Source organism: Microcebus murinus, chromosome 17 (assembly GCF_040939455.1).
Source record: "Microcebus murinus isolate Inina chromosome 17, M.murinus_Inina_mat1.0, whole genome shotgun sequence".
Lineage (NCBI taxonomy): Eukaryota > Metazoa > Chordata > Mammalia > Primates > Cheirogaleidae > Microcebus > Microcebus murinus.
This window is the reverse complement of record NC_134120.1, coordinates 42,294,488-42,315,921: the sequence shown is the minus strand read 5'-3', so window position 1 is coordinate 42,315,921 and position 21,434 is coordinate 42,294,488. Positions and strand designations below refer to the sequence as shown.

Genomic DNA, 21,434 nt, shown 5'->3' with positions numbered 1-21,434 from the left:
GGCGGGAGGATAGCTCGAGGTCAGGAGTTCGAAACCAGCCTGAGCAAGAGCGAGACCCCGTCTCTACTATAAATAGAAAGAAATTAATTGGCCAACTAATATATAGAGAAAAAATTAGCCGGGCATGATGGTGCATGCCTGTAGTCCCAGCTACTCGGGAGGCTGAGGCAGCAGGATTGCTTGAGCCCAGGAGTTGGAGGTTGCTGTGAGTGAGGCTGATGCCACGGCATTCACTCTAGCCTGGGCAACAAAGTGAGACTCTGTCTTAAAAAAAAAAGTTAATTCTTTGAAAATATAAACAAAATCGACAGACCACTAGCTAGATTAACCAAGAAAATTGGGAGAGGATTCAAATAAGATAAATCGGAGTTGAAAAAGAAGACATTATAACCAATACTACAGAAATACAAAAGATCATCTGAAACTACTACAAATACCTCTGTATACACAAACTAGAAAATCTAGAGGAAATGGGTAAATTTTTGGAAAGAAATTCCAAGCTTGCATCAGGAAAAAGTAGAAATTCCAAACAGCCCAAATAATGAGTAGCAAGATTAATGCAGTTATGAAAAATCTCCCAAGAACAAAAAAAAAGCCCAACAGACAAAACAAAAAAAACCGCCCAGGACCCTATGGATTCACAGCTGAATTCTATCAGACCTCCAAAGAAGAACTGGTACCTATCCTACTGAAATTGTTTCATAACATTTAGGAGGGAATCTTCCCTAACTCATTCTGTGAAGCCAGTATCACCCTGATACCAAAGCCAGGAAAAGACATATCAAAAAAAGAAAACTACAGACCAATATCCCTTATGAACATATATGCAGAAATCCTCAACTAAATACTATCAAACAGAAGTCAACAGCACATCAAAAAAATAATTCACCACAATCAAATGGGTTTCATCCCAGGGATACAAGGATGGTTTAATATACATGAATCAATAAATGTGATTTACCACTTAAACAAAACTTGAAAACAAAAACCATATGATTGGCCAGGCGTGGTGGCTCACGCCTGTAATCCTAGCACTCTGGGAGGCCGAGGCAGACGGATGCTCAAGGTCAGGAGTTCGAAACCAGCCTGAGCAAGAGCGAGACCCCGTCTGTACTATTAATAGAAAGAAATTAATTGGCCAACTAATATATATAGAAAAAATTAGCCAGGCATGGTGGTGCATGCCTGTAGTCCCAGCTACTCGGGAGGTTGAGGCAGGAGGATTGCTTGAGCCCAGGAGTTTGAGGTTGCTGTGAGCTAGGCTGACTGCCACGGCACTCACTCTAGCCTGGGCAACAAAGTGAGAACCTGTCTCAAAAAAAAACAGACAAAAAAAAACATATGATCATCTCAAAAGATGCATAAAAAATCTAGCACCACTTCATGATAAAAAAGCCTAGGCATAGAAGGAATATGCCTCAAAATTATAAAAGCCATATATGACAAACTCACTGCCAACATCATCCTGAATAGGGTAAAGTTTAAAGCATTCTCCCTAAGAACTTGAACAGGACAGGATGCCCACTTTCACCAATTCTATTCAACAGAGTACTGAAAGTCCTAGTTAGAGCAGGCAAGCAAGAGAAAGAGAAAAGGGCATCCAAATTTTAAAAGAGGAAATCAAACTGTTCCTGTTTGCTGATGATATGTCTTATACCTAGAAAACCCTGAAGAATCCTCCAAAAGAATCCTAGAATTTATAAATTCAGTAAAGTCTCAAGTTACAAAGTTAATGTACACAAATCAGTACCGTTTGTATACTCTAATAACAGCCAAGCTGAGAATCAAATCAAGAAATCAATACCTTGACATCAGTAGCTTCACAGAAAAAGAAAAAGAAAAAATATATTTTAAAATTGTAAAAAAAAAGAAAAAAAAAAGAAATCAATACCATTTACAATAGCTGCAAAGAAAATAAAATACCTAGGAATATATTTAACCAAGAAGGTGAAAGATCTCTACAAGGAGAACTATAAAACACTGATGAGGCCGGGCGAGGTGGCTCACGCCTGTAATCCTAGCACTCTGGGAGGCCGAGGTGGGCAGATTGCTCGAGGTTGGGAGTTCGAAACCATCCTGGGCGAGACCCTGTCTCTACTAAAAATAGAAAGAAATTAATTGACCAACTAAAAATATATATGCAAAAAATTAGCCGGGCATGGTGGTGCATGCCTGTAGTCCCAGCTACTTGGGAGGCTGAGGTAGGAGGATCGCTTGAGCCCAGGAGTTTGAGGTTGCTGTGAGCTAGGCTGACGCCACAGCACTCACTCTAGCCTGGGCAACAAAAGTGAGACTCTGTCTCAAAAAAAAAAAAAAAAAAAAAAAACACTGATAAAAGAAATCATTGATGATACAAACAAATGGTAAAGAATCCCATGCTCATGGATTAGAAGAAATAACATTGTTGAAATGTTCATAATGCCCAAAGTGGTTTACAGGTTCAGTGCAATTTCTATCAAAATACCAACATAAGGCCAGCACAGTGGCTCATGCCTATAATCCTAGCACTCTGGGAGGCTGAGGTGGGAGGATCACTCAAGGTCAGGAGTTTGAAACCAGCCTGAGCAAGAGTGAAACCCCACCTCTACTAAAAATAGAAAGAAATTAATTGGCCAACTAAAAATATATATAGAAAAAATTAGCCATCCATGGTGGCGGCGCATGCATGTAGTCCCAGCTACTCGGAGGCTGAGACAGAAGGATCATTTGGGCCCAGGAGTTTGAGGTTGCTGTGAGCTAGGCTGACGCCATAGCACTGCAGCCCAGGCAACAGAGTGAGACTCTGCCTCAGGAAAAAAAAAAAAAAAGGCTTAATGTGATGCATTCTTACTTAGTTGTTTTTTTTTTTTTTTTTTTTTTTTGAGACAGAGTCTCGCTTTATTGCCCAGGCTAGAGTGAGTGCTGTGGCATCGCCTACCTCACAACAACCTCAAACTCCTGGGCTCAAGCAAGCCTGCTGCCTCAGCCTCCTGAGTAGCTGGGACTGCGCGGCTAAGTTTTTCTTTTTTTTTTTTTTATTTCGGCATATTATGGGGGTACAGATTTTAAGGTAAGTTTTTCTATATATATTAGTTGGCCAATTAATTTATTTCTATTTATAGTAGAGATGGGGTCTTGCTGTTGCTCAGGCTGGTTTTGAACTCCTGACCTCGAGCAATCCGACCACCTCAGCCTCCCAGAGTGCTAGGATTACAGGCGTGAGCCACTGCACCCAGACTCTTACTTAGTTTTTAAAGAAAAAAAATACCAATATCATTTTTCACAGAATCAGAAAAAACAATCCTAAATTTCATATGGAATCAAAATAGAGCCCAAATAGCCAAAGCAATTGCAAGCACACACACACAAAAAAAACAAATTTGGAGGCATCATGTTACCAAACTTCAAATTATACTACAAGGCTATAGTAATCAAAATAGCATGGAACTGGTATAAAAGTAGACATATAGACCAATGAACAGAATAGAGGACTCAGAAATAAAATCTTATAGCTATGTTCAACTTATCTTCAACAAAGGAGATAATAACATACACTGGGGAAAGGAAGCCCTATTCAATAATGGGGGAGCCCTATTCAATAAATGGCTCTGGGGAAATTGGATGGCAACATGAAGAAGAATGATATAGGATCCATATCTCTCACCCTTTACAAAAATTAATTCAAGGTGAAATAAAGACTTAAATGTAAGCATGAAACCATAAAAATCCTATAAGAAAATACAGGAAAAACTCTTCTAGACATAGGCCTAGGCAAAGAATTTATGACTAAGACCACAAAAGCAAACACAACAAAACGAGAAATAAATAAATGGAACTTAATTAAGCTAAAAAGTACTACACAGCAAAAGAAATAACCAACATAGAAAATAGGCTACATCACTACCCCAGAGCGAATAATAAAAAAAAAAAATAAAAAATAAAAAAAAAAAAAAAAAAAAAGAAAATAGGCTACAGAATGGGAGAAAATATTTGCAAATTATATATCTTATAAAAGACTAATATCCAAGATCTACAAGGAACTCAAACAAATCAGCAAGAAAAAAACAACCCCATTAAAAAGTGAGCAAAAAACATGAATAGACATTTTTCAGAAGAAGATATATAAATGGCCAACAAACATGAAAAAATATTTATCATGACTAATTATCAGGGAAATGCAAATTAAAACCACAATGAGATATCACCTTACCCCAGTCAGAATGGCCATTATTAAAAATTAAAAAAACAATAGATACTGACACAAATGTGGTGAAAAGAAAATGCTTATATGCTATTAGTGGAAATGTAAACTAGTACAACCTTTGTGGAAAACAGTAAGGAGACTCCGCAGAGAACTAAAAGTAGATCTACCATTCGATCTAGCAGTCCCACTATGAGTATCTACCCAAAGATAAAGAAGTCATTATATCAAAAAGACGCATGCACGTGTATGTTTATTACAGCACAGTTCACAATTGGAAAGATAAGCAATCAACCTAAGTGCCCGTTAGCTGATGAGTGAATAAAGAAAATATGGTATAAGTATACCACAGAATACTACTCAGCCATAAGAGGATGAAATAATGTCTTTCACAGAACTTGGATGGAACTGGAAGCCATAATCCTAAGTGAAGTATCTCAGGAATGGAAAAACAAATACTACATATACTCACTTATAAATGGGAGCTAAGATATTGGTATACATGGTCATACAGAGTGGTATAATAGATTGTGGAGAGTCAGAAAGGGGAGGAAGAGAGAGGGTAAAGAATCAAAAATTACCCATTGGGTACTATGTATGCCGTTTAGTAACAGTTAAACTAAAAGCCCTGAATTCGGCACTATGAGTTCATCTGTGCATCAAAAAAACCACTTTTACCACCTAAATATATTGAAATAAAAAAATGTTTTAAGTCATGCCACCATTATAGATTATTCATACAGTAACTAAATGAGCTGCTGAAATTTGCTGAGTTTTCAAATCTACAATTTTCATTTTGTAATTCTGTTAGGGAATACTGGAGTAAACTCCAAACCCCTAAATTTCACTTAGTAAGCATAAATTCATTCATATTGCAATGATATTAATAATTATCTTTAATTTTTGAAGGCAAATGCAATAGGCCGAAGCGCTAAAACTGTTCGAGAATTTCTGGAAAAGAATTACACAGAAGATGTGATAGCAAATGACAATGAAGCTATCAAATTAGCGATAAGAGCTTTGCTCGAAGTAAGTGATCTAATAAAGCATATTCAGAAAAGCATGATTTTTTTTCTCCATTTTTGTTTATTAAACACAAAATTTGCTGAAGTAATTCTAATATTGTACTTGTTCTACATTAGGTTGTCCAGTCTGGTGGAAAAAACATTGAACTTGCTATAATTAGAAGAAATCAACCTTTGAAGGTAAGTCATTAGCCAAAGAGGAAAAAAATATCTGTAGTATAAAGTGTGTTGACAAAAGTTAAAATGTTGTTAATACCTGTGAATATTCATTATAAGCATGAAACATCCATTAGCATCAAGTGACATCATGATTATTTCTATTTCATTTCGGTAAGCTAATATCCATTTATATGTGCTTATGGTTAGCAGTTAATAAATCCTATCCCTTTGTAAAGACCTACAGGTGCTGTGATTTCTGTAGAGGCCTACCCATTTCGTACATGTTTCTATAAGTAGGAGTCCCTACTAAGTCAGATGGTGCTCAGTATAGCATATTCCCTGTGGAATTTCATTCCTGGAATTATATAGAACGCAGTTACACTTCCTGTCTTTGTAGATCTTCTAAAATCAAGATATGCTTTCAGCTAGTGTCATTCAGCTGCCATTTTTAAATAATGCTGGCCCTCTAGGCGTCTGACATAATTTAATCCTTCTTTATGTCAGAGGACTTCTCCATTTCTGTTTGTCTACTGGTTTTTATCTATTTTCTTTACTTTTCTTTTGAAAGTACCTTGAGCTCCTCTAAGGTTTAAACTTTAATACCTAGCATGATAGCCTTTCCATATTTCTTAATGCCAAGTCTAATTATTTGCGTGCCTTCTGTCAGCCATTACGGGTTAAAACTGCCGGACCCAAAAATAAATTATTCAAAATATTGTGTTAGAGGACTTATCGCTCAATTCAAAGAGCATTAGAAATGTGCTTCACTATTGTTCATAAGGTACAACTGTAAAGTATAGTTTGCCAACTAGCTTTCTTTAGCTGAGATTGTGAAAAATAACTCAAAGTATGAGAAACAATATTAAAAATATATTTAAAAGATTGTTTTACCTTTTCTTTGGTTTTAAGGAAAATATTTCAAGGAGAAGTAATGCCAAAATTAATGCTTTGTGGAGCAGTGGGGTGTTTTTGTTTTTGGTCATCGGTGTTTTGACACTTTCTTGGCTTTTATTATTTAACCAACAGATACGATATGAGAATAAGATAGCAGCAAAGTTTGAATAATAAGTAAAAGAAATGGGGACAGGGCAATGGAGCATGCCCCTGCACAGCCCCACATAAATAACAGGGTGCTAAGCCTGTGGAGTGTAGAGCCGAGTACTAGGCCAGCTGCCAAGGTCCCAGGGACAGAGGCAGCAATACCACAGAGACACAGAAACCACTGAGCCCAGAGTGCTTCTTTAGACCCATCACGTACATATGTTGTACATACATGTATAGACATACATACACACAAACAGAGTCATGCGTATATTTTTACTTACGAGTGGTAGAATGATGTACTGGCAGCAGTGTTACACTATCATTCCACGTAGTCTTTCAGGATAGTTTGGGTAATGAATAGGGCACATGCTTTGGAAATAGTAGACCTGTGTTTAAGGGGTTTTTTTTTGTTTTTTTTGGAGACAGAGTCTCACTTTGTTGCCCAGGCTAGAGTGAGCGCCATGGCATCAGCCTAGCTCACAGCAACCTCAAACTCCTGGGCTCAATCAATCCTGTTGCCTCAGCCTCCCAAGTAGCTGGGACTACAGGCATGCGCCACCATGCCCGGCTAATTTTTTCTATATATTTTTAGTTGGCCAATTAATTTCTTTCTATTTATAGTAGAGACGGGGGTCTCGCTCTTGCTCAAGCTGGTTGCGAACTCCTGACCTCGAGCAATCTTCCTGCCTCGGCCTCCCAGAGTGCTAGGATTACAGGCGTGAGCCACTGCACCCGGCCTGTGTTTAAATTTAGATTTGCATAAACCCAGGTTTAAGTTCCCACAGATATATTTGTTTAATAGCATGACCTTGAGTAAGTTGTTCTTATCTCTAATTTTCAGTTTTCTTGTGTATAAAATGAAGCTAACAATAAAAACTACATCAAAGGGCTATGGTAATAAGTAAATGAAATAACCATGAGATATTACAATGTAATAAAGTACACAGTAAATGTAATGTGCTTGAATCATCCCGAAACCATCCCCCTCCACCAGTCCGTGGAAAAATTGTCTTCCATGAAACCAGTCCCTGGTACCAAAAAGGTTGGGGTCCACTAAGTCTAAGACCATATGTGTTTCTATAAAGGAATACCTGAGGCTGAGTAATTTATAAAGAAAAGAGGTTTATTTGGCTCACAGTTCTCTAGGCTGTCCAAGAAGCATGGCACCAGTATCTGCTTCTAGGGAGGAATTCAGGCTACTTCCACTCATGGACGAAGGCAAAGGGGAGCCGGTGTGTGCAGAGATCACATGGTGAGAGAGCAGACACAAAAGAAAGAAGAGGAGGTGCCAGGCTCTTTTCAATAACCAGTTCTTGTGGGAGCTAAGAGTGAGAACTCACTCACTGTCTTGAGAATGGCACCAAGCCATTCATGAGGGATCTGCCCCTTCAATCCAAATATCTCCACCAGGGCCCACCTCCAACGTTGGGGATCAGATTTCAAGATGGGGCTTGGTTGAGTGTGGAGGCAAAAGTGACCCCATCTTGAATACTGATCTACCATGTTGACTTCTAATTAACTCTAGTCCCATGAAGGCCTTCTGATTTCTACTTTATTTACTGTCTTTAATGTGAGCACGTATACTCACTATAAATCTTGCCTTTAGATCAAAGCAGCCTTTATGTTATCACACAAATTATAGGCTATGACATATACAGTATTCTTGACTGTTCTGAAGGGTTGCCCTTAATTGTCTTGCTGGAGCACATACACCCTTTCCCCAAACCCTGGGTATGGGGATAACACTGCTAAGATCTACGTATCTTATGGCCATCCAAAACCACGCTTCTGTCTGTAAGTTCCCCCGGTAAGACACCCTTTACTGGCAACGTGGATTTTACTTCTATGCCTCATTCTTTGGTTTCTCTGCTCCTTTGGCATTTGGGGGTGTTTTGCATATATAGCCCTTTCGTGTAACAGTGGGGCCAAACAAGCCATATCCAAGCCATAGCAAGGGGAGATAAACATTCAGTCCTTCGCATAGTTTCAGTTTAAAAGAAAAACCTAAAGTAACAATTATTACAGTTTTCCCCAGTAAAAAAGCAAGTCTTGCCCCACCCCCTGATAATGGTATAGGAATCCCATTATAAGTTAACCCTTGGCTGGGCACGGTGGCTCACACCTGTAATCCTAGCACTCTGGGAGGCCGAAGTGGGTGGATTGCTCGAGGTCAGAAGTTCGAAACCAGCCTGAGCAACAGCAAGACCCTGTCTCTACTATAAATAGAAAGAAATTAATTGGCCAACTAATATATATATAGAAAAAATTAGCCGGTGGCCCATGCCTGTAGTCCCAGCTACACGGGAGGCTGAGGCAGGAGGATTGCTTGAGCCTAGGAGTTTGAGGTTGCTGTGAGCTAGGCTGACGCCAGGGCACTCACTCTAGCCTGGGCAACAAAGCGGGATTCTGTCTCAAAAAAAAAAAAAGTAAATAATAAACCCTCGAACAACACAGGTTTTAACTGCTCAGGTCTACTTATACATGGATTTTTTTCAATAAATATATTGGAAAAATTTGTGGAGATTCGTGACCATTTAAAAACACTTGCATACCAACCACATAGCCTGTAAATATTGAAAAAATTAAGAAAAAATAAATATATCATGAACACAAAAAAATTGATACTATTTTGTCATTTACTACCAGAAAATATACACAAATCTATTATACAAAGTTGAAAATTTGTGAAAGCTTACACATACAAGCACTACAGACCATACATAATACCATTTGCAGTTGAGAGAAATATAAACAAGTGTAAAGATGCAGTATTAAATCATAACTACATAAAATTAACTATAATAATACAATACAGAACATTAAATAATTTTATAGCCACCTTGTGTTGCCATTGCAGTGAGCTCAGTTGTAACAATTATCTACTTAAACCACCATGTGATGTTGATCATCTCTGTGTGAACAGTTCATCCCTCCAGTAAATTGTGTATCACAGTAAAAAGCGATCTCTTAGAGTTCTCATGCCTTTTTCATCATGTTTAATGCAATACACTAAACCTTGAATAACACCATGGGACCCATACGAAGTTCCGCTAGTGATGCTGAAAGTGCTCCCAAGAAGCAGAGAAAAGTCATGACATTATAAGAAAAAGTTGAATTGCTTGATATGTACTGTAGATTGAGGTCTGCAGCTGCAGTTGCCCATCATTTCAGAGAGACAATTCATCTTGTAAACAGATGCCATAAAACTTATAGTATTGATAAATGCAGTACAGTACTATAAATGTATTTTGTCTTCCTTATGATTTTTTAATAACATTTTATTACTTTATTGTAAGAATACAGTATATAATACATACAGCATACAAAATATGTGTTAATCAGTTATTTTTGTTATCAGGAAGGCCTCTGGTCAGAAGTAAGTTATTAGTAGTTAGGTTTTTGGGGAGTCAAAAGTTATCCTCAGGCCAGGCGCCATGGCTCACGCCTGTAATCCTAGCACTCTGGGAGGCTGAGGCTGGCGGATTGCTCAAGGTCAGCAGTTCAAAACCAGCCTGAGCAAGAGCGAGACCCCGTCTCTACTGTACATAGAAAGAAATTAATTGGCCAACTAATATATATAGAAAAAATTAGCCGGGCATGGTGGTGCATGCCTGTAGTCCCAGCTACTTGGGAGGCTGGGACAGTAGGATTGCTTGGGCCCAGGAGATTGAGGTTGCTGTGAGCTAGGCTGATGCCATGGCACTCACTCTAGCCTGGGCAACAAAGCGAGACTCTGTCCCCCCCTCCAAAAAAAAAAAAAGTTATCCTCAGATTTTTTACTACATAGGGGTCAGTGTCCCTAACCTCCATGTTGTACAAGGGTCAGTTTCCCCTGTTATATATGTAGAACTTTCAATTGACTTTTCAGTGCCTCACACTTAAGTACAACTATGAAAGTTTTACCAAGGATCTCCAGACATTATGAAAAGTAAATTGAAACAGAGAGAAAAGGGACTTAACAATTACACTGGGCATGGTGGTTCAGGCCTATAATCTCAGCACTTTGGGAGGCTGAGGTGGAAGGATCACTTCAGGCCAACAAGAGTTGAAGACCAGCCTGAGCAACATAGTGAGACCCTGTCTCTACAAAAAATAAAAAACTAGCCGTGTCACGTGTTGTGACACGTGCCTATAGTCCCAGCTACTTGGGAGGCTGAGGCAAGAGGATCGCTTGAGCCGAGGAGGTTAAGGATGCAGTGAGCTATAATGATGCCACTGCAGTCTAACTGGGCAACAGCAAAACCCTGTCAAAAAAAAAAAGGACTTAACAGTTGTAGAGACATTACAGCATTACAGGACCCAGAGGAAATCTAAAACAACAGTAAAACTTGTGATTAATAACCTCAGAGAGATGAGAGAATATAAAAAATGAGACATCCAGAGAATCCAAAATGTTCTTGGAAATCCAGAATATAATGTCCAGAATTAAAAATTTAGAATTAAGGGGAAGGGGGGGAGGTAACACATGTAACCTAAACATTTGTACCCCCCATAATATGCTGAAATAAAAAAAAAAAGTTTACCCGAGGCGGGCGGATTGCTCAAGGTCAGGAGTTCAAAACCAGCCTGAGCAAGAGCGAGACCCCGTCTCTACTATAAATAGAAAGAAATTAATTGGCCAACTGATATATATATAAAAAATTAGCCGGGCATGGTGGCGCATGCCTGTAGTCCCAGCTACCCAGGAGGCTGAGGCAGAAGGATCACTCGAGCCCAGGAGTTTGAGGTTGCTGTGAGCTAGGCTGACGCCACGGCACTCACTCTAGCCTGGGCAACAAAGTGAGACTCTGTCTCAAAAAAAAAAAAAAAAAAAAAAGTTTACAATTAAAAAGAAAGTAAGGAAATCACCCAGAAAAAAAAAAAGACCATGACGTCTAGAGATGAACAATCAAAAAAGATCAGTTAGAAGATCAGCATATAAGATCTAGCCTGTAATGAAGAAAGAAAAACAGATATGAGATAAAAATTATCAAGGAAATAATAGAGGAAAATTTCCTAGAACTTTAGAACATGGGTCACCAAGTACTCAGCATGGTGCATAGGTATTTCATTAAGAAGTTTAAGGCTGGGCGGGGTGGCTCATACCTGTAATCCTAGCACTCTGGGAGGCTGAGGCGGGTGGATCACTCAAAGGTCAGGAGTTCGAAACCAGACTGAGCAAGAGCAAGACTCCATCTCTACTAAAAATACTGTAGAAAGAAATTAATTGGCCAACTAAAAATATATAGAAAAAATTAGCCAGGCATGGTAACGCATGCCTGTAGTCCCAGCTACTCGGGAGGCTAAGGCAGAAGGATTGCTTGAGCCCAGGAGTTTGAGGTTGCTGTGAGCTAGGCTGACACCACGGCACTCTAGCCTGGGCAACAGAGTGAGACCCTGTCTCAAAAAAAAAAGAATAAAAAAGAAAGAAGACGTTTCAGAACAGCAGAGATGGAGTTGGGTGGGGATCAGGAAGACACCTACTACTAGGAAGTCAGTGGATAATATCTGAAATGAAATCGAGAAAGAAATAGCAGTAAAAGCCTAATATTTAGACATCTGAAGGTGATACCAAAGGCAACAGTTAGAATAGTTGAATGTAGTTGCCCATGAATAGTAAATTAAAGGTTGGAGTTGATGTGGGATGGGTAGAGCAAGGGACCACTATATTTCATTGTAAGCCTTCAGTTTTTTTTTTTGAGACAGAGTCTCGCTTTGTTGTCCAGGCTAGAGTGAGTGCTGTGGCGTCAGCCTAGCTCACAGCAACCTCAAACTCCTGGGCTCAAGCGATCCTCCTGCCTCAGCCTCCTGAGTAGCTGGGACTACAGGCATGCACCACCATGCCCGGCTAATTTTTTTTTTATAGATATATATATCAGTTGGCCAATTAATTTCTTTCTATTTATAGTAGAGACGGGGTCTCGCTCTTGCTCAGGCTGGTTTTGAACTCCTGACCTTGAGCAATCCGCCCGCCTCGGCCTCCCAAGAGCTAGGATTACAGGCGTGAGCCACAGCGCCCGGCCTGTTTTTTTTTTTTTTTTTTTGAGACAAAGTCTCACTTTGTTGCCCAGGCTAGAATGAGTGCCATGACATCAGCCTAGCTCACAGCAACCTCAAACTCCTGGGCTCAAGCAATCCTACTACCTCAGCCTCCCGAATAGCTGGAACTACAGGCATGGCTGCCATGCCCAGCTAATTTTTTCTGTATGTATCAGTTGGCCAATTAATTTCTTTCTATTTATAGTAGAGACGGGGTCTTACTCTTGCTCAGGCTGGTTTCGAACTCCTGACCTCGAGCTATCCTCCCGCCTCGGCCTCCCAGAGTGCTAGGATTACAGGCGTGAGCCACTGGGCCCGGCCGACCCATTTGATTTCTTATAACTGTGTGCATGTAGCACAGGAGTTAGTTTGATGTAGTTGGCTATCTCCTTAATTTCAACATGTTCACTACACCGGACCTAATTTTAAGAAGGCTCTTTGACTTTTCCCCAGGTAATGTCACATCACTTTATTCAAGTTTTTATTATAATGTAACAATATATTTATATTTCTGTTTTTTCTGCTAAGCTCTGGACTTCCTAATGGCAGGCAAGAACTATATTATTCCATTTTATTTTCAGAGCCCATGGAAATCCCAATAATTGCTTGTGGGGTAAATTCACTTCATAAAATGTTCATTTATCTTTTATATAGATTATTGACAAATGCAGGTTTTCTGACATACATCTTATTAGTGAAATGGAAAGAATTCATTAGTTTCATAGATATCTCTTTTCCATATTAAGATCATTAAACGGCCGGGCGCGGTGGCTCAAGCCTGTAATCCTAGCTCTTGGGAGGCCGAGGCGGGCGGATTGCTCGAGGTCAGGAGTTCGAAACCAGCCTGAGCAAGAGTGAGACCCCGTCTCTACTATAAATAGAAAGAAATTAATTGGCCAATTAATATATATATATAAAATTAGCCGGGCATGGTGGCGCATGCCTGTATTCCCAGCTACTCGGGAGGCTGAGGCAGAAGGATTGCTTGAGCCCAGGAGTTTGAGGTTGCTGTGAGCTAGGCTGATGCCACGGCACTCACTCTAGCCTGGGCAACAAGCGAGACTCTGTCTCAAAAAAAAAAAAAAAAAAAGATCATTAAACTTAGGTTTCCCTATACAATGTCTTAACTTCAATGAAATAGTCTTACAGTCGCAATCATGTAATCTTGAACATACATGTAAGCAATACAACAGAAAAGCAAAATAGTTAGCTAATTCTTAGAAAATGAAAACTCTTTTTGCTTCCTCCTTAGTGAGGGAAACATAAACAAAGCAGTGTAAATCATCTTTCCACCTCTTTTGACTTTTCTGTGGGCTAATAAAATAGTTAAATCCTGTCAGAGAATCACACAGTATGATGGTATCGGGGGAGTTCAATAATGGGTTATTTGCTCATGAATAGAAATAAGCTTTACATTAAAAAAAATTTTTTTAGAGTCATATGCATATCTAGGATATAGGATATATTCATATAATACAGTATTACCTTTTGCCATGCTTTCCTTTTTAGCACAATGATAGTAAACATTTCAGAGGTCTGGTTTTGTCCATAATTGTTACAAGTGTGTTGCTTTTGAACTTTTTAAAATAGTTCATTGTATATTTGAAGTTACAAAATATAAAGTTATAGATAGAATATATAAACATATAAAATAGTAACACTCCCACTGCTTCACTTGACCAGCCTTAAAAAAATAAAATAAAATATTAGATTTCTTCATATTGTAAATATTTAGATATTATTGGTATAATTAAAATTTGTTCTTTAAAATTTTTTCTCTTTTCAGATGTTTAGTGCTAAAGAAATTGAATTACAAGTAACTGAAATAGAAAAGGAAAAGGAAGAAGCAGAGAGGAAAAAATCAAAGAAGTCTATGTAATTCTTAGGATGACTACAGGGAATTTTAATGTTTTTTGTACTCCTTGGAATTGTTTAATGAAGTTTTAGAGGAAATAAGTTATTTTGCAGCATTACATTTATTAGCTGTGTGCTATTTTGAGAATGCCAGATTTGTGGTTGTCTTTATTCTGTTTCATAGTTCAATCATAGGTTAGTGTGAAGATTTTCTTTGAAAGGAGATTTCAGTAATTGTTGAAAGAAGTCATAATTCCATGTAAGCCTGAGACTATATAACTTGTCAAATGTGTTACTTTTCTGCATATATGCAAATGTAATTAAGAAAAAACTTTTAATTAAAAAAAATTAATAATTTGGTGAAATTTGAGTATTGACTGTCAGTTAAAGAGATAGCTGTTCCAAAATAACCCAAGTATAATATTGAGCTGCATTTCTCGATGAGTGACAAAAACATGTTTGTACTGGTGAATTCTCAAAATTTTGTAAGCCTTCATGTTTAAATATTTTGTCATTTTTATTTTACCTTTTTCATTTTATAAATTGCAATATTTTGTTTTGTTTACAGAACAAATATTAAAGGCTAATCCAAACAGACTATTAAAGGTGGTAAGAGCTTATAATAAGGGCATATTAACAGGATGATATATGAAAATAAGGAAGTAAATTAATACATGTAATTTTTAGTTTAGATTTTTATTTTATCTCAAATATGTTCAGAATATTAGGTTTGTCACATGTTCCATGAAATATCTGAGTGCTTGACATTGTGCTAGGCTTACTGAGAGGAACAAGAAAAATAGAAAAAGTGATCCCTGCCCACAGGGAGGATTTAATCCAAATGGCCCATGAAAGGGATGTGCTTCATGCCTGTAATGAGTTTATATTTTTGAAAACAGAGGACATTAGTAGACATAAAAACAAAAGCCCATATACTTTATCATTTTGGAGCTTTTTTTTTTAATGTTGTTTTTGAAAACGAGGATAGAGGTTGAGTTTTTGCAGAGAAATGAAAAGCGTAGGGGAGATGGTAAAGAGCAGGATCAGTATGAGTTAGCAGCTATCATAAGAAGCTCTCAGCCACTGAAGGTTGTAGTGCTTTGACAAGAGGGTAAAGGAAAGAGCAGAGTCAGAATTTTAAGAGGTATGAAGTTTTTTCTTTTTCTTTTTTTTTTTTTTTTTGAGACAGTCTCACTTTGTTGCCCAGGCTAGAGTGAGTGCCGTGGCTTCAGCCTAGCTCACAGCAACCTCAAACTCCTGAGCTCAAGGGATCCTGCTGTCTCAGCCTCCCGAGTAGCTGGGACTACAGGCATGCACCACCATGCCTGGCCAATTTTCTTGTATATATATTTTTAGTTGACCAATTAATTTCTTTATAGTAGAGACGGGGTCTCGCTCTTGCTTAGGCTGGTTTCAAACTCCTGACCTTGAGCAATCTGCCTGCCTCGGCCTCCCAGAGTGCTAGGATTACAGGCGTGAGCCACCGCACCTGGCCAGGTATAAAGTCTTTACAGGGCAGCCTCACTGGTGTTCATCTTGTATCAAATTCCTGGCCTTCTGCTGCTGTACTTCAGTTCCTCATATGTAAAAATTATGGGCATTTTCTAGGGCTGAATGTACAGCCTGTATTCCTGAGTCTGACTTATCCCTAATTGCCTTCCTGGTTTCACTGGAGCCATGGAATTTTGTGGCTCCCCATACCTCTTCTTTCTAAAGCTTAGAATCAAAGCCAGATACTTGTTCCCTGATTCCCTGCTGGCCCTGCTTAGCTTTGCAGAAGCAAAAGAAGGGAGTGGGACCTCTCTGTCTCCCAGTTCCCACCTCTGATCCAAAGGACAGGACATTCTACACCTCTGGATGGATTTGGCTAAAAATAGATATAATGTTAATGGTTCTCTTCTAAATCACAGCCCAGCTCTGTGGATCTCCATATTTCCTATCTGGGGAGAAAAGGGACACATCATCTAAAGGATGTGGTTTTGGCCAGGTGCAATGGCTCATGCCTGTAATCCCAGCTACTCAGGAGGCTGAGGGAGGAGGATCCCTTAAGCCCAGGAGTTTGAGGTTGCAGTGAGCTGTGACTGCACCACTGTACTCTGCACTCTGCACTCCAACCTAGGCAGCAGTGTGAGACCCTGTCTCTAAAAAAAAAAGGGAGATGGTTGTAATTCCACCCCTTGTTTTTACTTGACAAGTACTGATATAATACCATAATCACTACATGCCAGACACTGTTTTGAGTTCTTTGCAAATATTAACTCATTTAATTCTCTTAACAGTTCTCATGAAACAAGTTATGTGATTTATGCCCACGGTATTAAAGCTTATAGTGCTTTGCCACCACAACTGTCCATCAAAATGGAAACATTTCTCATTTTCTCACCAATGTCTTTCACAGGGATATGTCATGAGAGGCAAGAGGGTTTTTATCTCACTGGCTTTATTCCTCTTGTGATTCAGTTATTCTCATATATCAGAGTCTGATTGGTTTTTGCTCGACTGATTTATTTTACTTTGGAAATTTAAGTATTATTTTGGCCAGGCTTCACTGATCTTTGCAAAGCAATTTTTTTATTTAATGTGAAGTTTTAACCAAAAAATACTCAAACATTATTGCTATTTAAAATGTCACTTTTACTTATTTTACTGAGAGAAAATTCCCCAATATCCAAGTACTTTATGCTTTTCCTCCCAGAAATCCCCAATATGAGGTGATCACAAACATTTAGCTTTAGGAATTAACTAAACAACTTCTGGCCGGGCACGATGGCTCACACCTGTAATCCTAGCACTCTGGGAGGCCGAGGCGGGCGGATTGCTCGAGATCAGGAGTTCGAAACCAGCCTGAGCAAGAGTGAGACCCGTCTGTACTATAAATAGAAAGAAATTAATTGGCCAACTAATATATATAGAGAGAGAGAAAAAATTAGCCAGGCATGGTGGCGTATGCCTGTAGTCCCAGCTACTCGGGAGGCTGAGGCGGCAGGATCACTTGAGCCCAGGAGTTTGAGGTTGCTGTGAGCTAGGCTGATGCCACGGCACTCACTCTAGCCTGGGCAACAAAGTGAGACTCTCTCTTAAAATAAATAAATAAACAAACAAACAACTTCTTTCCAGCATTAGATTATGGCTAGATAGGTAAACAGAAAACTCTCACTATAGGTATAGAAATGCTGGGTAAAATCTAATAAATATCCTTTTTTTTTTTTTTGGAGAGACAGAGTCTCACTTTGTTGCTAAAGCTAGCAATTCTACTGCCAGATATATAAGCCTGCAGAAAGTTGTATATATACATAAAATAATCACATGCAAAAGCGTTGTTTGTGACAAAAAGAAAGAGAATAACCTAATGTTCATCAAAGGAGAACAAATGAAGTGTGATTTATTCATATAGTAGCATACAGGCTACTATATGAATAAGTATATCATATATGAATAAGTATATTGGCAGTCAGCGGGCTCCCGAGCTGCTGGAGAGCTACCCTCACAAGCCCGAAAGCTGCTGCCGCCAGTGAACTGGGAGCTTCATGAGGACGAAACACCAGGCAGCCGGCGCCCCCAGGGTCACTTCCCATTACCACAGACCTGAGCCAAGACAGGAGGTGCCACATTAATTCTCCACCCAGCAAGCACCTTTGTCCTCCCACGGCGGCCTCAGTCCCTCAGTTTTCACCTCGCTTGTTCCCACACGAACATTCCCAACTCCAGCCCAGACTGTGGGAGACACAGGGGTTCAGTGGGTCTAAGGGGTCTGCATGACCCCAGAGTCTTGACATTCTGGATGGGCTCCTTTTGGAGAGAGAGACAGAAATGACCAGAGTGCTAGCTGTCTTCTTCTATTCAGACTCTTTTACTCCCCTTGCCCTGTCCCGCCCGTGGCTGCTGAGAGACCATTGAGCCAGGGCTCGCAGGAACTGCTTCTCCTCTCTGTTGCTGCATCCACCACACAGGGCCTTCCACAGAGAGTGGGGCTCAAACCTTTCCAGACTCCTTTTCTCCACTTCCCCTCCCCCACTTGCAGCGAGAGAGATAATAGAGCCACCATGCCAAGGCTTCCACAGAGAGTGGAGCTCAGACCTTTCCTCTGGGGATCCTACAGCGGACTGAGGGAGGCTCAGGCTGTGAGCTCCCTGCCCACTGGCCCGCCCTGGTGCACTCCCTGATGCGGGGACACCCCAAGGTGGAGGAACATCAAACCTGCTTGGGCACCCTGTGGGCAACTCAGGACCAGCACGCTTCTCCCCGGCACCCGGGAGGGAGTGATCTTTGGAGACCCAGGGACGAGCCCACAGGCCAGATCCTGTACCCCCAGGTCTCATCGAATTGCTCAGGGCCAAAGAGGGGAGATGTGAGATTGGGTGAGGCCACTACAGCCCCTCCCTGGCGGCTTTGCCTAGAAGCTGGGAGCAGACCTTTGACCCCTACTAAAACAGATACCTTGACAGCACAAAAGAGGGCAAAAGGAGGTAGATTTATAGCTGAGAGATAAAATCTTCATAACTAGCACGTTACCAATATTTTATAATATTTCATAAATGTTTTTCAAATATGAAAATATTTTCACTTTGGGAAATAACTATAATTTCCAAAACAAGTGAAAGAGTAACATCAGAGCTGGACCCTGACCTGAAAACGGCTCTCCTTTGCTGGCTGGTGAAATGTTAAGCGTGGTCAATAGAGGGCGCTGAAGTGATTCTGCAGAGCTTAGCAGTAGGTACTTGGCTTCTGGATTCCGGTACTCCGTTATTATTATTCAGTGCAGTGAACTCCACTTACCCCTCAGGCCATGCTTTCCCCTTCCCCACGTTCAATGGCTTTATCTATGGCAATGAGCCATTCCCTCTAGCAAGTTTCTTCACATTGTCAGCCAGTGCAAGTTCCATGCTCTCTCCCAGAGGTCTGAATCTCAGCCCTGGGAAATGACCCTCTCTTTGACCTTGGTTCTTTTATTGTTCACTCTACCTCTAGAGGGCGTATGTGCCTTTTTGCACCTGCTACTTCTGGATGCCTTAGAATCCTACTCTTCAGTCGTTAACCACCTTCTACTAGCTAACAGTTCTTTTTATTAAAATTTCCCTCCTAGGCCGGGCGCGGTGGCTCACGCCTGTAATCCTAGCACTCTGGGAGGCCGAGGCGGGCGGATTGCTCGAGGTCAGGAGTTCGAAACCAGCCTGAGCAAGAGCGAGACCCCGTCTCTACTATAAAAATAGAAAGAAATTAATTGGCCAACTAATATATATATATATATAAATTAGCCGGGCATGGTGGCACATGCCTGTAGTCCCTGCTACTCGGGAGGCTGAGGCAGGAGGATTACTTGAGCCCAGGAGTTTGAGGTTGCTGTGAGCTAGGCTGACGCCACGGCACTCACTATAGCCTAGGCAACAAGCGAGACTCTGTCTCAAAAAAAATAAAAAAATAAAAAAAAAAAAAATAAAATTTCCCTCCTTCAGCCAAGTGCAGCGGCTTACACCTATAATCCCAGCACTTTGGGAGGCCAAGGTAGGAGGATCACTTGAGGCCAGGAGCTCAAGACCAGCCTGGGCAACATAGCAAGACCCGTCTCTACTAAAAATAAAAATTGAAAAATTATGCCAGGCGTGGTGGCTCATGCCTGTAATCCTAGCACTCTGGGAGGCCGAGACAAGAGGATACCTCCAGGTCAGGAGTTCGAGACCAGCCTGAGCAAGACCTAGACTCTGTCTTTACTAAAAATAGAAAGAAATTAATTGGCCAACTAAAAATATATAGAAAAAATTAGCCGGACATGGTGGTACATGCCTGTAGTCCCAGCTACACGGGAGGCTGAGGCAGGAGGATTGCTTGAGCCCAGGAGTTTGAGGTTGCTGTGAGCTAGGCTGACGCCATGGCACTCTAGCCCGGGCAACAGAGCAAGACTCTGTCTCAAAAAATTAAAAAAAAAAAAAAAAGGCCAGGCGCAGTGGCTCACACCTGTAATCCTAGCACTCTGGGAGGCCCAGGCGGGCAGATTGCTCCAGGTCAGGAGTTCGAAACCAGCCTGAGCAAGAGCGAGACTCTGTGTCTACTATAAATAGAAAGAAATTAATTGGCCAACTAATACATATAGAAAAAATAAGCCGGGCATGATGGCGCATGCCTGTAGTCCCAGCTTCTCAGGAGGCTGAGGCAGGAGGATTGCTTGAGCCCAGGAGTTTGAGGTTGCTGTGAGCTAGGCTGATGCCACAGCACTCACTCTAGCCTGGGCAACAAAATGAGACTCTGTCTCAAAAAAAATATAAAATAAAATTAGCCGAGCATGGTGGTGCATGCCTGTAGTCCTAGCTACTTGAGAGGCTAAAGCAGGAGGATTGCTTGAGCCTGAGAGTTTGAGGTTACAGTGAGCTATGATCAGGTCACTGTGCTCCAGCCTGGGAGACAGAGCAAGACCCTGTCTCTAAAAAACTAACTAAAATAAAATAAAATAAAATTTTCCTCTTCAAATAACTAATGTGATATCTGTCTCCTGACTGGACCCTAACTAATAGAGCATGTAGTAAAGCTTGTATTGTTATTTTTAAATGAACTAATAAATAATTTATACTTTTCTCAGTTTTAATTTCTAATATGGCAAATAGTGATACATGAAATCCATATAAAGAAGATTTGGGGGAGTCCTCAATAACTTTTTTTTAATGTATCACCAATATTTTTTTTTATTTCAGCATATTATGGGGGTACAGATTTTAAGGTTTCAATAAATGCCCATTCCCCCCTCCCCCCACAAGTCTGAGTCTCCAGCATGACCATCCCCCAGATGGTGCACATCTCACTCATTATGTATGTATATACCCTCCCCCCTCCCCCCTCCCACCTGCCCAATACCCTATTACTGTAGTACCTTTGTGTCCACTTAGGTGCTGCTCAGTTAATACCAATTTGCTGGTGAGTATATGTGGTGCTTGTTTTTCCATTCTTGGGAAACTTCACTTAATAGTATGGGTTCCAGCTCTAACCAGGAAAATATAAGATGTGCTATATAACCGTTGTTTCTTAGAGCTGAATAGTACTCCATGGTATACATATACCACATTTTACTCAATAACTTTTAAAAGTGTAAAAGTTGGCTGGGCGTGGTGGCTCACGCCTGTAATCCTAGCACTCTGGGAGGCCGAGGCGGACAGATTGCTCTAGGT

General features: G+C 40.3%; 1 protein-coding gene across 1 annotated transcript in view; it reads left to right on the top strand.

Annotated features, from left to right (window-relative positions):
• Window positions 1-14,433, top strand: part of PSMA8 (proteasome 20S subunit alpha 8) — a 41,901-nt gene extending 27,468 nt beyond the window's left edge. The window contains exons 5-7 of the mRNA XM_012740449.2: window positions 5,090-5,209; window positions 5,323-5,385; window positions 14,213-14,433. Of these exons, the coding sequence (XP_012595903.1) occupies window positions 5,090-5,209; window positions 5,323-5,385; window positions 14,213-14,305 (276 nt within the window). The 3' untranslated portion in view covers window positions 14,306-14,433. The remainder of the gene's footprint in view (window positions 1-5,089; window positions 5,210-5,322; window positions 5,386-14,212) is intronic.
• Window positions 14,434-21,434: the final 7,001 nt, after the last annotated feature.